This window comes from Muscardinus avellanarius, assembly GCF_963383645.1.
Source record: "Muscardinus avellanarius genome assembly, chromosome: 16".
Lineage (NCBI taxonomy): Eukaryota > Metazoa > Chordata > Mammalia > Rodentia > Gliridae > Muscardinus > Muscardinus avellanarius.
The window spans coordinates 20,367,573-20,383,885 of record NC_137802.1 but is presented as its reverse complement, the minus strand read 5'-3'; the positions used below and the strand labels follow the sequence as shown (position 1 = coordinate 20,383,885).

General features: G+C 54.2%; 1 protein-coding gene across 1 annotated transcript in view; it reads right to left on the bottom strand.

Moving 5' to 3' along the window:
- Positions 1-16,313, bottom strand: part of ATP2A3 (ATPase sarcoplasmic/endoplasmic reticulum Ca2+ transporting 3) — a gene marked incomplete at both ends in the record, with an annotated part of 45,001 nt that overhangs the window by 16,561 nt on the left and 12,127 nt on the right. The window contains 14 exons of the mRNA XM_080713976.1: positions 2,650-2,735; positions 3,247-3,449; positions 4,456-4,676; positions 6,039-6,374; positions 6,470-6,688; positions 7,909-8,031; positions 8,376-8,507; positions 9,627-9,729; positions 9,857-9,945; positions 11,410-11,874; positions 15,086-15,171; positions 15,253-15,333; positions 15,574-15,712; positions 15,858-15,962. Coding sequence (XP_080570102.1) covers positions 2,650-2,735; positions 3,247-3,449; positions 4,456-4,676; positions 6,039-6,374; positions 6,470-6,688; positions 7,909-8,031; positions 8,376-8,507; positions 9,627-9,729; positions 9,857-9,945; positions 11,410-11,874; positions 15,086-15,171; positions 15,253-15,333; positions 15,574-15,712; positions 15,858-15,962 — 2,388 coding nt within the window. The remainder of the gene's footprint in view (positions 1-2,649; positions 2,736-3,246; positions 3,450-4,455; positions 4,677-6,038; positions 6,375-6,469; positions 6,689-7,908; positions 8,032-8,375; positions 8,508-9,626; positions 9,730-9,856; positions 9,946-11,409; positions 11,875-15,085; positions 15,172-15,252; positions 15,334-15,573; positions 15,713-15,857; positions 15,963-16,313) is intronic.

The window sequence follows — 16,313 nt, the reverse complement described above, 5'->3', positions numbered from 1 at the left end:
TTTATTAATAGCAGTAATGAGGGTGGAACCCAGGGGCATTCTACCTCTGAGCTACACCCCTAGCCCTATTTTAAATTATTTATTTATTTATTTATTTATTTTTTGCGGGTCTAGAGATGGAACCCAGGGGCATTCGACCTCCAAGTTACACCTCCTGTCCTATTTTTTATTCTTTATTTAGAAACAGGGTCTCACTGAGTTGCAAAGGGCCTCACTAAGTAGCTGAGGCTGTCTGTGAACTGCGATCCTCTGGTCTCAGCCTCCCGAATGCTGGGATTACAAGCATGCCCAGCCTTTATTCTTTATTTTGAAACAGGGTCCCACTGAGTTGCAAAAGGCCTCACTAAGTAGTAGCTGAGGCTGTCCGAGAACCGCGATCTTCCTGTCTCAGCCTCCCAAATGCTGGGATTACAAGCATGTGTCACCACACACAGCTTTTATTTTTGGTTTTAAAACAAACTCTCACTGAGTTGCTGAGGACCTCACTAAATTGCTGAATCTGGCCTTGAACCTGAAATCCACCTGACACAGCTTCCAAGTACTAGGATCACAGGTGTGAGTCCCTGTACCCTGTCACAGAGATTTTTTTTTTTTCCTTTTGCGGTACTAGAAAATAAACCCAGAGACATTCTACCTCCAAGCTACACTCTCAGTCCTTTTTATTTATTATCTGTTTTGAAAAAGGGTCTCCCTAGGCTGCAGAGGGCTTCACTAAGTAGCTGAGGCTGGCCATAAACCTGCTATCCTCCTGTTTCAGCCTCCCAAATATTAGGATTACAAGTGTGCACCACCACAACTGGAAACAGATTTTTTTTTTTTTTTTTTTTTTTTGGTGGTGGTGCTGGGGATGGAACCCAAGGGCATTCTATCTCCGAGCTATACCCCAGCCCTATTTTTTATTCTTTATTTTGAAACAGGGTCTCAAAAAGTCACAGAGGGTTTCACTAAGCAGCTGAGGCTGACCACGAACCCAGATCCTCCTGTCTCAGCCTCCCAAGTACTGGAATTACAAGTGTGCGCCACCACACCCAACTAAACAGAGATTTTTCAAGGAGAATTGGGGCTAAAAATGACCCTGCAAGAGAAACCTGTGAGATGACAGGCTATCAGCCCACTGTGTAAGTGCAGCAGGTACAGCAGCTCCGTACACCTCCCTCTCCTCCCACTGCAGGAAAGGAAATTATGCCAAGGTTTAGCTAGGTTTGGTGGGGAGGGGAATACTGGGAATGGAACCCAGGGGCATTCTATCTTCTAGCTACACTCCCAGCCCTATTTTTTATTTTGAAATAGGGTCTCACTGAGTTGCAAAGGGTCTAAGTAGCTGAGGCTGCCCATGAACCGTGATCCTCCTGTCTCAGTCTCCCAAATGCTGGGATTACAAGCATGGGCCACCACGCCCTGCTTCCCTGCCCTTTTTAGTTTTACTTTGAAACAAGGTCTTGCTGAGCTGCTGAGGGCCCAGCCCCCTGGCTCCTAACCACCCTGCAGGCTCTGGGCAGCTTCCTCCAGAAACCCTGGAGAAACTTCCTCCAGAAACCCAAAAGAGGGTTTTGACTCCCTCTTTTGAAATTCACCAACTTGAGCTAAAAGTTCTACCCCAGGTCTAACCTTGAGTCTTCTAGCCACCGTTTCCTCTGCTGAAGCACTTCCCACCCTGGACACGATGGCCCATTTTTCTGGCCTTCCGCCAGGGGACTTAGTACCTCAGTGCACAGTGAGTACTTAACAGTCAGGTCTGATCAAGCGGCTAAGTAAAAAGTGGGTGGCCTCACAGCCGTGAAGACAGTGGTGTTAGGCTGAGGGGCGCTGAGTGCAGGGGGTCAGCACGGCTCTCAGGTGTTGATCTAGGGAACCAGGCAGCCAGTAGAAGTGGAGGTGGCAGAGGAGAGGGATGGGTGAGTGGTGGCTCAGGCCTTTGGGGGCAATATGCCTGAGGGGCATGGAGGAAGGTGAGGCCAGCTGGATGTATGGGGCTGGGCTCAGAAGAGAGGGGGTCCTGGAGATTTGGGGTGCTTAGTCTAAAGGATGGTAACAGAGGGCTGGAGGGAGATGGCACATCCCCTACTCCAGCTCTCACTCCCACAGGAGCCCAAAGGGCAGAAGTACCAAGGCTGACGGAGCCCAGGCCGTGAGCAGGACCGAGAAGGCTGCCAGCTCTGGGGACCAGGGCCTGGGCCTATGCTCTGCGCTGTTGCCAGGGGGACCGCCCCAAAGGCTGAGGGCTGCTGGCTGCCAGCAACTGGGTCACCTCTTGCTCACCAAGAAACCCCTGAGACCTCACAGCTCTCCATTGTCAACCAGAAATCTACTCAGCAAAGATGCAGAGATGTGTTTTGCTGTGTGGACAGAGGACAGACAGCAGGGGACTTTGAAATCAGTGGGTTCCATCCCTGAGAAATATGTTATCAGAGGAGGAAAGCCTGGCACGCTCCTTCCTGCCAGGCAATTATACCTCCTACCCCCACCCCCAACAGCTGGGGAGACACAGCAGGGTCTCCCCGGGGTTTCTGGGTTTCCAGGCTCCTTAGGTGGAAGGCGAGAGTGGGCTGCCCTGGGTGCTGGACCCCTCTCCCATGGAACTTCCATCTCAACCCAAGCTGTAAGTTCTGCCTGGGGTCTACCCAACAGCCTCCCTGGCCAATTGCTCACCAGCTGGTAGAAGGTGATGTGAGGTCCCTCAGCATCGTACAGGAACCACCAGGTGGCAGCAGCCACTGTGGCCAGGCCCACGTACACTGCAGGAGGGAGGAGACTGGCTGTCGTGGAGTTTGTGGTGCTCAGGCATCCACATCCCCTCAACCTCCATCAGGGAACCGCCCTCTCTCACTAAGCCGCGCAGACACATACTCGGTGACAGTGGTGGGCCCCGACCTGCAATCAGCCTCTGCCCCTTGATCACAGTGACTGGCTGGGAGGTGAACAGGTGACTCAATGAGAGTAGGCTTGAGACTTTTATCATAAAAGGCTCTCTCTTCTGTTGAACTTGGGGTAAATAAGGTGAGCATGCGGGCTGGAGCTGCAGCAGCCATTCTGCCACCCTGAGGGATACTTGCCGGCTGAACCAATATATAAGTGATACAGTCTGAGGCCTGGATCTAACATATCTGATGAATGTTCTAGATTTGTGAGTTACAAGAGCCCCCAGTTGCTTTTGGCATGAGCTGGATGAACTGCACCAACTGCAGTTTGTAAGTCTAACTGGTATGGGCTCCTAGGAAGCCCACCGACATCTGGAGCCCTGCATACCTCCAATAGCCAGATAGCGGAAAAAGAGCCAGCCACTGATGAGGGCCTCACGAGGATTCCGGGGCAGCTTCTCCATGATGTCCAGGTCTGGCGGGTTGAAGCCCAGGGCTGTGGCAGGTAGGCCATCTGTCACCAAGTTCACCCAGAGCAGCTGCACAGGGATCAGGGCTTCGGGCAGGCCCAGAATTGCTGTGAGGAAGATGCTAGAACCAGAGTGATGGGCTCTAGCCCCAGCAGGCCAGCCTCCACCAGACAGAGGGCCTGGCCTCTGTTCCAGCTCAGCTGGGGCCACCACCATCTCCTTGGCAGCCCTCTTCCCCTGCTGGTTCTGACATGTGACACAGCACTGCCTCCCCCAGGCCCAGCTCCGGACCCTACACACGTCTTAAGGTCTTTTCTCATTCTCATTCATGCATATTCTTTTCCTCTCCCCCCCCCCCTTTCTGGTACTACAGACTGAACCCAGGGGTGCTCTACCCTAGTCCTACTTTTTAAAAAATAGAATCTTATTAAGTTGTCCAGCCTGACCTTGAACTTGCAATCCTCCTGCCTCAGCCTCAGCCTCAAAGTACTGGGATTACATCCATGGTCCATCATGCCCAGCAACATATCTGCTCCTTAGGCCCAGGAGAGGCCAAATACACACATGTGCTCCCACACACACAGTGATGCACAGCCATCAGATATGTGCAAAAACCCAGTACCTGCCACACACTCTCTCAAACACAAGCACACACCTACTTCCTTATCCCAGTGTGCGGAGATGCAGACTCCACATGTGTCCAGCAAACATGTGCTCACCACTTCCCACATAGCTCTCACATGGGAATATAAGTTGGGAGGAGATGGAGTGTGGGGTGACGAGGTGGGACACGGATGAGGGTGGGTCACACATGACAGGTGCACCTCCAGCTCATGCCGCTTGTATTTACCCCCAAAGATGCATACGAGCTCACACACAGGAACACAGACGCACAGCCTCACGCAGGCACATGAACTCTGATGCGTGTGCGCGCATGGACACACCGCTGCCTGAAGGTGGGGCTGGCCCCCTCATTCAGGGTCTGGAGGTGGGGAGGAAGGTGGGGATGCTCCTGCACTTCTTTGGGGACTAGGGCACATGCTTCTGGGAATAATGTCCTGAAACAGGACCCTGTGTCTCAGGAACACAGGAGTCCAGAGGAGCGGGACAAGGACGCAGAGCCTCACCAGACGACCTCGCCCACATTGGAGGAAATGAGGTAGCGGATGAACTGCTTCATGTTGCTGTAGATGGCCCGGCCCTCCTCCACCGCAGCCACAATGGAGGCGAAGTTGTCATCTGACAGCACCATCTCTGCTGCCGACTTGGCCACGGCCGTGCCGGAGCCCATGGCGATGCCGATCTCTGCTTTCTTCAAGGCGGGTGCGTCATTCACGCCGTCGCCAGTCTGTGGGCCAGGGCGGGCAGGGTCAGATCTGGGAAACTTCCCTTCCATCTCCCCATGTCTCTCTCACTTTGTCCACACCCAGTCTTGGGGGACGTCTCCCAGGGAGCAGAGAGCTGCTCAGAACAATGACAGCCTCGAGAATAAACTTTGAGAATCAGGCTAAGGATGAGGCCAACGAGAAGACAGGGGTGGAGACAGTGCAAAGCTGGGGAGAAGATGGGTGCGGCTCGGAGAAGATGAGAAGGGTGACAGGCATGCGCAGCATGAAGCTCAGGTTGGCTCCAGGGTGGACAGGGAACTGAGGCTGGTTTAGAGATGAGGTCAAGGCAGTGGCCTTGGTCAGGGCCAGACAGTGTAGGAGTCAGGCCAAGGTTGGGGTCAAAGTGAAGGTCAGACTCAATACTAGACTCCTCGAGATTAAAAAACTGATGAAAGTAGAGGTCAATTCAAAGTCAGTAACCAAATCAACGTTACTGCCCAAATTAGGCGTGGTATCAGAATCAAGTCTGAGCCGGGCGTGGTGGCGCACACTTGTAATCCCAGCATTCGTGAGGCTGAGACAGGAGGATCCTTGTTTGCAGACAGCCTCAGCTACTTAGTGAGGCCCTCTGCAACTCAGTGAGACCCTGTTTCAAAATAAAGAATAAAAAAATAAGGCAGGAGGTGTAGCTTGGAGGTAAAATGCTCCTGGGTTCCATCCCCAGACAACCCCCCCCCAAAAAAAAAGAATCAGGTCTGGAGCTGGAAGCTGCAGCCAAGGTCAAGATGGGAGGCCAGGTCAAAGTTGAGGTCAACATAAAACTCTTTCATGGAATGTGGGGTCAAAGTGAATGTCAGGGATTAATTCTGGGTCCAGGTCAAGACTGGACGTCATAGCAGGTATGGTGGCACATGCCTATAATTCCAGTAGTTGGGAGATTGAGACGGGGTATTTCAGGTTTGGGGCCAGCCTCAGCAACTTAGCAAGACCCTGTTTCAAAATAAAATATTAAAAATAAGTGCTGGGCGTGCTGGCACATGCCTGTAATCCCAGCATTTGGGAGGCTGGGACAGGAGAATCCAGGTTCATGGCCAGCCTCAGCTATTTAGTGAGGCCCCTTTGCCACTCAGTGAGACCCTGTTTCAAAACAAAGAATAAAAATAGGGCTGGAGGTGTAGTTCAGAGTGTTTGATCCCCAGTACCACCCAAATAATGAAATTAAGATAGAGTTGAAGGGACTGGGGTGGGGCTCAGAGGTAGCAAAAAATGATGCTGGTTGAGGTGAGGGACCAAGTTGGCATGGAGGTCAAAGGTCAGATTAAGAGCCAGGTTTCAGCTGTGATGGAGTCCAACTTGTTCCCTGGCTCAGGTCATAAGCTCACCATGGCCGTGACCTCATTGAAGGACTGCAGGTATTCCACAATACGGGACTTGTGTGCAGGCTCCACTCGGGCAAAGCAGCGGGCAGTACGGCAGGCATGGCGCTGCTGCTCAGGGCTGAGGTCATCAAATTCACGGCCCGTGTAGGCCTTGCCTGCCACATCCTCTGCTTCCTCAAAGATGCCAAGCCGGCGGCAGATGGCCACGGCCGTACCCTTGTTGTCCCCAGTGATCATGACCACGCGAATGCCCGCACGGTGGCAGCGGGTGATGCAGGCGGCGACCTCAGGCCTCGGTGGGTCCAACATGCCCACACAGCCCACGAAGGTCAGGTCTGTCTGCAGGGAGGGGCAGAGGTGAGAGGGGCCTGAGCCTGTTTTGACCTGCGACCTGCCCAGCAGCCACAGGGGAACAAGGAGCTCCTGGCACCCACCTCGTACTGCACAAACTTGCTGCTGTCATCCAGCTGCATATCCTCCTTCCTCGGGGGCGCATCCCGGGTGGCCAGTGCCAGGCAGCGCAGTGTGTCTGAGCCTGAGCCCCAGTCCCGGACCTTTGCCAGGATCTGCTCCCTGGAAGTGGCGTTCAGGGGTGTTGTGTGGCTCCCCACGCGGACTGAGCTGCAACGCTCAATCACACTCTCAGGAGCCCCCTGCAGAGGGGAGGGGAGAAGAGGCAATTCCATCAGCCGGGGCCACACACCGCCCTCCTACCCAAGTGAAGAAACTGAGACCAGGTACAGGGAAAGGCCATCCAAGTGTAGACACGAGTCGTGGACTGGGGTCCATCCTTGGAAAGGATGGGGAACCAAGTGGGTCTCAAGGGGAGCCACCTAAAGGGCACGGGGAGGTGGGGTCACAGCCCACCAGGCAGCTCCCTCCACCGGTCTATGGCTGAGAAGGCCGTGGCAGAGTTTAGTGGTGGGCACGGGGGAGCCACACCCTGCAGGCCCTGCGCCCCTGCATGGCTGCTGCCACTAAAGCCACAATCCTGTAGGGCTGTCAGCAGCAGGCTCAAGGTGTAGCCAGAGGGTGTGTGTGTGTGGCTGCAGGAAGGTACTGTTGGCACTGGTGAGGACCTTCCCCTTAGCAGCCTCGGGGCCTGCCCTGTCCCTCACCCCAGGCCTCAGTGCTCCATCAGTGGCTAACTTTCCTTTCTTTCCTTCCTTCTTTCTTTCATTTTTTTTTCCTTTTGAATTCAGGGCATTCTACTTCAAGCTACACCCTAGCCAGCATTTTTTATTTGGAAACAGGGTCTCACTAAATTGCCGAGGGTCTTGTCAAGTTGCTAAAGCTGGCCTCAAACCTTCGATCCTCCTGTCTCAACCTCTGAAGTACTGGGAATACAGGAGTGCACCACTGTGCCTGGCTTGGCCGCTAACTTTCAAAAGTGGCTAAGTTGCTAGTATTTCACAAGGGGTTGGAGCTTCCCTGTGGGATGAAGTCAGGGCTGTGGTTCCTGCTTTGAGTTAGAAAGCAGTGACTGGCAGTCTGGAAGGAGCTGGCTTCTTTCCCTCCGGGAGACTCAGCTTCCAAAAAAAAAAGGGGGCATCACTGTTGGGCGCCAACTGCTTCAACACTACCAACCAGCTACACAAAGGGCTTGTGAAAACTTCCTGCCTGACCCCACTCTCCACAGGGGAGCAAGGCCCACAGGGACAAGGCCCATAGGAGCACAGTTGGGGGTGTCAGCCCCAGCCCAGGCTTATCCCCAGCATACTTGCTGCTGCTCCTGCTTCCCCAAGATGTGGCACTGACCCCCACCCCAGGGACTCATCACCATGACAATTGCTCCTCTTCCCCTTAGTTTAGTCCCCAGCAGCTGCAGAATCTAGTGCTTCGGAGCACTGGACCAGGTGCCCAGGAGCCCCACCTTTACAAACATCTTGCTGCCCTGGGCCTTGTCAGGGCGGGTGGGCGTGCAGTACACGGACATGGACTTCCGGTCCCGCGAGAACTCCAGGGTAAGCTCCTTCCTCATGAGCTGCTTGATGACCTGTGGATGTGGGCAGGGAGGGCATGAAGGCTGGCCTGCTTCTCACCAGGCACTTGGCTCCCAGAAAAGCCTCTTGCTCTGTACGGGTATCACCCCCGCCCTTGCCAGAGCCTGGCATCCAAGGCGCTACCTTCCTCTCCGTGTGGTCCCATTTCCCCACCACTTTCTAGCTCCAGGCCTCTGCTCACCTACCTTCCTCTCTCTTTGCTCCACAGCTGAGATTCACTAGGGGTTTGAGGTCCCTCCTCCTCTCAGAAGCCTCTCAAGGTTTTGCCTCCCTCTCCCCCTTTTCCAGCTGCCCCAGGAACCCTGAACATGCAACTGCGGCCTGCGCCCCCTCTCACTGCATTGCAGGCGCCGGCTCGCTCCACCAGGGACAGGGCCTTCAGGTCCGTGTCGAACACGTTCATCTTCTCCACCAGGCACGTCAGCGCTGTCTCAGTGGCCTCTCCTACCTTCTCATACACGCCCTTGGCCTGGTGAGGACCAGGACAGGGAGTGAGGGCGGGCTGCCCCCGCAGGCTCTCCAGCCTCAGCTCCCACCCACCCCTTTCCCCTGGAGATTCCCTGTCAAAGTTCCTGTAACCTCCTTTGCACACGCCTGTGCAAACCTCCTTTCCCAGCCCGGCTGAGCTGGGTTTGGGGTAGAGGGTATCTGACACTGACACTCACCCCTCAGCCCAATCCTTGGCTGCACCCCATCCTGGTCCACTCCCTCACAGCCCCCCACTGCCCAAGCCCCGCTCCTCCTCTCCCCCTCTCCCAGATGCTCCTGCCTCCACCATCTTCCAGTGCTCATGAGCCTGCCTGGTGAAGACGTCTCTCCGGAGCTCCAAGCCCACAGGTCCAGTTGCTGTCTGTGGGACCCTGTTCTCTGAGGACCCCTCAGGCCACCTCCTCCTCTCCCAGTGTTGGTAACTTCAGGGCCCCTTCTTCCCTTTTGTCTATCCAGCCCGAGTCGCAGGATCTCAACTCTTAAATCTCTCTCTGACCCAGGCCTTTCCCTCCCTCCGAGGTTCCTGCTGGGGCTCTGCTTGTATCTCTCTGGCCAGTACATCCACACAGGGCTCCGCCTCTGGTCCTGCCTTGTCTGTGCTACTCTCCTTGCAGAGGCTGGGAGAACTGACGGCTCTCCGTCCCTCACTTGCTCTCTACTGCCCTCAGCTTGCATGGCAGCAGACTTGCTGTAGACAAATACTTTCCCTTAAGCAGGAGTACTCTCCAGAATGCCCCAGTGATGACCTGCTCACATAGTGGCAACAGCATTCAATGCCTGAGCCACACCTGGGCCTTTCCTGGACTGTGTCTTCTGCTTTAAATACCTTCCCTCTTCTTGCCCCCCCCATCTTCTGCAGGCATCCTTGGCCCTTACAATGCAGTGTCTCCCACAGCCCCAAAGCCCTAAGGACAGGGTTCCAGGGCCAGTCTGAGAAAGAGGGAGGGAGGGTAGCAGAACGTGTAATGGTAGCCATGTTCCTGGCCTGGGGCCCACCCATGACAAAGACCACCAACCTGGGGAGATAAGAGGCTCTGGGGAAAAGTCTGTCTGGAGCACTTGGAAACTAGGGAGGTCAGGAAAGGGGCTGGGGCCCCACCTCATTGTAGTCCAGCGCCGAGTCATTGCACAGGGCACAGATGGTCGCCAGCTCCACTAGCCCATCAAACTGCCCACAGTGGACCAGCTGTTCCCCCTGTTGCCTGTGGAATGGGGACAATCAGTACTAGGTTTTGGCTTAGCTCCACCACACACAAGACCACGCCCATATCTGCACCGTCATCATGCCCACACAAAGCCACACCCCACTTCCTTGCCCGGGGCACTCACACTTCGCCCTCCGGGGTATATGTGGTACCCGAGATGGTGAATTCATGCAAACGGCAGGAGCCCGCCTCTGCTTCTGCTATCACGAACATCTGGGGAGCAGATGGGTGTGCTCAGGAGAGGTGGGTCACCTTCCTTCTCCCTGGGTAGCCAGTATGAATAAAGCCTGACCCCAAAGAGTGCCTTGTGCCATCCCCCCAAGAGCTGCCCGGTCATCCTTTCCCCACCGAGGTGGGGCAGTAATGAGCACAGGGTCTAGTCCGAAGCTTTGACTTGCTCTGCCCAGGTGTGTTCTGCTCTGGCCTGGCCATTTGCTCTTGACTCCTGAAAGGAATTATGGTCAATTCTTCCATGTTTAGAATCAGCCACTGGCTTGAGGATGCCCTGAGATGTGTGGGAAGTATGCATCCTTGCCCACCTTTCTGTGAACCCAGCCAAGCACCTGTGCCTCCGCTTCTCTACTGGTACCCGAGGAAGGGGAGCTCGCCTCAGCAGCCTCTCCTTTCTCCTCAAGGGGATGAGTTACTGACCTTCAAAGGAGGAAATTCACACCATGCTCCCAGGCCCAGAGGTGTCCTAGGAGGGATCTCTGTCCAAGAGGCTATGGGGTCACCCAGACCTCACCTGTCCCCCAGGGCTCCTTGTTTCCAGGAGCCCACCTTGGACATCCTAATGGGTGCAAGGCCAGCCCAGCACCCATTAGATGTTCAACAATGTCCCTTCCTTCTCATTCTTCTCTCTGTCCCAGAAGCATCCCTCCAGCAAGCACATCCCATTACAACTTCCCCATCCTGTGCTTTGCAAATCTTTATTTCAGCCAAGGAATGCTCCATTCAGATAAAACCCCACTAGAAATTTTAGCAGGCCAGGGGCTGTGGGGCAGGAAAGCTTGCCAGCGCTTCTCCCATGCAGCAGCCTCTGGGACCTTAAGATCTCAGAAGACTGAGCCCGGCTTCCTAAGGCCCAGTGGGCAGGCCATGGGTGCAGAGGAGCGCTGGGGAGCCTGGTAAGGGTGAGAACCCCACAGCCGTTGCCCTCTCTCCACCTTCCTCTGCTGGGTCAGGAGGCACCCTCTGCCCTTTGGAGTCTCCACCAGAATTCCTGGAACATGTGAGCAGTGGCTCAGGGTGTGGGATCAAGTGCCAGGGAATGAATAATTCCTGCCCTGGCCCTTCCCAGGTCACTGGAGCTGGCGTATCTGGTGACAGGCGTCGACTACAGTCGTGATGGAGCAGCAGAGAGCCGGGCCCAGGGCCCTGTTTGGCTAACATGCCAGCACTGGGATGGCACACCCAAGCTTCAGAAGACCAGACTGAGGCCACAGATCAGCAGCGGTCCACCCAGGGCCTCACAGTAAACATGGGTCCCAGTGACACACATCTAGCCAGCCATTGTCTGCAACAACCTGCTCAGCCCTGTGAAACCTGCCTCCCACCCAGGAGATAAGCCGTCAGCTTCTCTTCTCCATTCCACAACAGAAAGGTCCAAGAGTGAGCCTGGCTGCCCAGCATCCATGGAAACCCCTGTGGGACACCAAGCTGGCTGCAGCCACCTACCCGGCAGACTGACATCTGGTTGGTGGTGAGGGTCCCTGTCTTGTCAGAGCAGATGACTGAGGTGCAGCCCAGGGTCTCCACAGAGGGCAGGCTCCGCACGATGGCGTTCTTGCGGGCCATGCGCCGCGTGCCCAGTGCCAGGCATGTAGTGATAACTGCCGGGAGGCCCTCGGGAATTGCAGCCACTGCCAGGGCCACAGCGATCTTGAAGTAGTAGACGGCACCACGGAGCCAGGAGCCACCGTGGGCAGGGTCAGCAAAGTGGCCAATGTTGATGACCCATACGGCCACACAGATCACAGAGATGGCATGGGACAGCTGTCGTCCAAATTCATCCAGCTTGCGCTGCAGCGGCGTCCGCTCAGGCTCCACTGCTGCTATCTGGCTCCTGATCTTGCCCAGCTCCGTGTTCAGGCCTGTGGCTACCACCACACCCACCGCCTTGCCCGAGGCTATATTGGTGCCCTGCCAAGGAGGGACAAGGGAAGAGCTGCTCAGCCTGCATCCAGGGTCCAGGACCTTTCCCACTCCTACTGGGCTTTCCTTTTCTTCACATTACTAGTGCATGCAGACTCATGGGATTCTATGTTTATTAGGTCATTGCTGTCTTTCCCTGGTACTGTGAGCTCTCCCAAGATGTATGCTGGTCCCTGTATGCCTGGTGTCTACCACAGGGTCTGATACAAAGAAGGCTCCAGAGCTGGGCATGGTGGTGCACACTTATAATCCCAGCATTTGGAGGCTGAGACAGGAGGATCACAGTTTGCAGACAGCCTCAGCTACTTAGTGAGGCCCTTTGCAACTCAGTGAGACCCTGTTTCAAATAAAGAATAAAAAACAGAGCTGGGGGTTTAGCTCAGAGGTAGAATACCCATGGGTCCAATCCCCAGTACTGCAAAAAAAAAAATCAAAGAAGGCTCCAAGGCTGATACTGACACTAAGATCAACTAGCATGGCTTGGCCACCAACCCATCAGACCCATCAAAGTGCAATTCAGAGCTAGGTGTAGAGGCGCATGCTTATCATCCCAGTAGTTCAGTTTTAGACAGGAGGATCCCAGGATTGAGGACAGTCTCAACAACATAGTAAGTCTCTCAGCAACCTAGTGAGACCCTATTTCTTTTTCTTTTTTAATTATATTTATTTATTTATATATATTTTTTGCGGGTCTGGAGATGGAACCCAGGGGCATTCAACCTCTGAGCTACAGACCCTGCCCTATTTTTTATTCTTTATTCTGAAACAGGAGTGAGACCCTATTTCTAAACAAAAAAATATAACAGGCTGGGGGTATAACTCAGAGTAATGCCCCTGGGTTCTATCTTCAGTATCCTCCTCCAAAATGCATGCAAAATGCAATTCAGAAACAACCACTATGGCCAACACAGGGGTGTAGATGGCAACGATTCCAGGTGAGCAGTCTATAAGTTTTGTTTGTCTGTTTTTGCGGTACTGGGGATGGAACTCAGGGGCATTCTACTTCTGAGCTGCACCCCCAGTCCTATTTTTAATTCTTTATTTTGAAATAGGGTCTCACAAAGTTACGGAGGGCCTCACTAAGTAGCTGAGGCTGTCCACAAACCGCAATCCTCCTGTCTCAGCCTCTCAAATGCTGGGATTATAAGCCCACGCCACTACACCATAAGTCTAGTCCATAGTATTTAATGAAGAATCCAGACAACTTGAAACTGAGCTCATCTAGCCCCAAGACTCCAGTAAAATGACCAAGTCCTGGTGTAAAGGACAGACAGTCTTATGCCTCTGTCCTCCTCTGCAGAAAGTTCCAACAGAGGCCCAAGAACAGTGCTTCAAGGAGACTGAGCACAGGTGCCCCTTCACGTGGCAGAGTGGTGGCAGCCCCATCTCCCCTCTGCCTTGAGCAGCGCAGCTTGCCCCCCCCCCTCCTCCGTGCAGCCCGCCGGCTAAGGAAATGGCCAGCGATGAGCCACACCACCCTCAGAGAGCTTTCTAGTGATAGGTCGGACAGTGGCAGAGGCCTCCATGGGCCTCCCTCCCCACAGAGCAGCTTGGTCAAGCATCCGTGACCAGGCAGGGACCCATTCTCAGCAACTGCTTTGAGTGAACACTGCACTCTACATCTCTCTGCTTCTAGGGAGGCCTCTAGCCCCTGAAAACTGGGTGCCCTGGGCCACCTTCAAACTGGCCCGATTCTTATGGCACCAAAATACTCCATGCTGGCTTTGGACTGTGGCTAGGAGAACTACCTGCCAACTCCACCAACTCCCTCTGAGGCCGTGGGGGCAGAACCCACCACCCTCCCTCCAAAGCCAAACCACCACTCTCCCCAAGAAAGCCTTAGTGCTGTGCTGGTTTAACCATCTAAGAAAGGGGTCGTTCCTACCACCCTCAACGACCTTTTTTTTTTTTTTTTTTTTTTTGCGGTACTAGGAATTGAACCCAGGGGCATCCTGCTTCTGAGCTTTACCCCTCACCCTATTTTTTACATAGGCTCTCCACAACTTAGTAAGAGCCTGCAATCTTCCTGTCTCGACCTCCCCCTCCCTCTTTCTTCCTTTCTCTTCTCTCCTTTCTTCCTGCGGTGCTAGGATTGAACCCAGGACCTCACACACACTAGGCAAGTGCTCTACCACTGGGCTACCCCTCTGGCCCCTCCACTGCTTTCGCAACCCTATTCCTTCTAGAGGACTTTCTGTTGGCTGATTAATGGCAAGCACTGTCCCTCTCTGGATTAAGACTGGTTGTCTAACAGGAAAGAGGAAATGCTCTGGAGCCAGGTGGAGACCTTGGGCAATTTACTTAACCTCTCTGGGCCAGTTTCCTTGTTGGAAAATCCAAATAACAAGATACAGATAACTTTATTTCAAAGATTTGTTGTGGTAATTAAATAAACTAATATGTGTAAAGGGCTTGAAACATTGCCAAGCACACAGGCCTCAGTACACACAAGCTTTTTTTCTTTTTGTACTGGGGATTGAACTCAGGGGCATTCTACCTCTGAGCTACATGCCCATTCCTTTTTAAATTAAAAAAAAAAAATTGAAACAAGCTGGGCATGGTGGCGCACGCTTGTAATCCCCGCGCTTGGGAGGCAGAGACAGAAGGATTGCACAGGTTTGAAGCCAGCCGTGCTGGCTTAAGAGACCCTGTTTCCAAATAAAATATAAAATAGGTCTGGGAGTATAGCCGGAAGGTAGAAGGGTTCCATCCCCAGTACCACCAAAAGAAAAAAACTTTTTTTGAAACAAGGTTTGGCTAGGTTGTTGAGGATCTCTTTGTATTGCTGAGACTGGCCTCGAACTTGCAATCCTCCTATTTCAGCTACCCAAGTACTGGGATTACAGGAGTGTGCTATCACACCACACTGCAAGTTATCATTATTATTATAACTTTGCAAACATTGCTGATAACTGATAAGGTTCTATCCTGTGGACATTAGTGTTGTGTGTGTATGGTAAGAGTACTAAGGATTGAACCCAGAGGCATTCTACCTCCAAGCTATACCCCCAAACTTTTTTATTTTTAATTTTGAAACAGGGTCTTGCTAAATTGCTGAACCTGTGATCCTCCTGTGTCAGCCTCCCAAGTACTGAGATTGTACAGAGTACTCCCACTGCACCTGGCTCAATGCTGTAGATGATGATGATGATTATTATTATCATCCAGGCAAAGGCCTCAAGTACCCCCAGGAACTTACAGAAAACAGCATGTTCTTTTTGTCCTGGTTTACAGCTCTGGGGTCTGGAATGGCATCTGTGTGCTTGGTCACAGACACAGATTCACCTGGTAAGAGAATCAGATATGAAAGCCCACTTGGAGATGTGCGCATCCTGACGTGCACCCGGCCCAGCCTCTGGGGCTCACCTGTCAGGATGGATTGGTCCACTCGCAGCGTGGTGGACTTGATCTCGATGAGCCGGAGGTCTGCAGGCACTTTGTCTCCCACTGCACAGGGGTGATGGCTGGGCTGAGGGTGGGTCTGGGCCCCACCCCCAGGAAAGCTAGGAGGGCTCCAGGAACCCAGGCTGGGCTGCGCACCCTCAGGGAACCCCTTCTCCCAGGGAACCCAGTCTCCTGATTGGAGAGACCTGACAGCCATCATGCCCTGTAGACAACTAAAGAGATGGAGGCCCAGAGAGGCAGGGATCCTTGGCATCTGTGATGAAAGGAGGGGGACCAGCGTACCTGCCACTTCTACAATGTCTCCAGGCACTATGTCCCGGGCACGGATCCTCTGCACTCCCTTGCGGTCTGCACGGATCACCTTGCCCATCTCAGGCTCATACTCCTTTAAGGCCTCAATGGCACTCTCAGCATTGCGTTCCTGCAGAACACAGGCAGACAGGTCTGTCCCTGCTGCCCCAGCAGGCCATCCTCTTACTGAGCCAGGAGCAAATGGCAGAAACCACAGGGGGAGGTCAGCCTAACAGCCAAGGGCCCCAGGGCCAGCCCAGCCCAGCCCCACCCACCTGCCACACGCCCACAACCGCATTGGCCGCCAGGATCAACACGATGACCAGCGGCTCCACGAAGGCTGTTGAAGCCTCCTCGCCCTCCTCGAACCAGGCCAGGACCTGCAGGGTCAGAGCCAGTCAGTGGGGTGGCGCTCGGGGCCCCGGCCTGTCCTCTGTGTTCCTGGCACCCTGGGACCCCTGCTTCCGCTGCTGCTTGGGAAGACACCCCAGGGGAGGCCTGAGGTGCGGAGGGCCACTCTCCTGAGAGGGTCTTGGCTGAGGATGCCCACCTCATAGACACGAGTGTCACAGCCCACATCCCACCCAGGTTGCCCTCCAGGGCGGGCAGCCAGAAGCCCGTGCACCAGCACTTCTAGAGTGAGGTCCCCAGCCCGACAGCCTAGGCGGAAACACGGCTGTCAGGGCCTGGCCCAGATTCCTGAGTCAAAATCTCGAGGGTGGGCAATAATC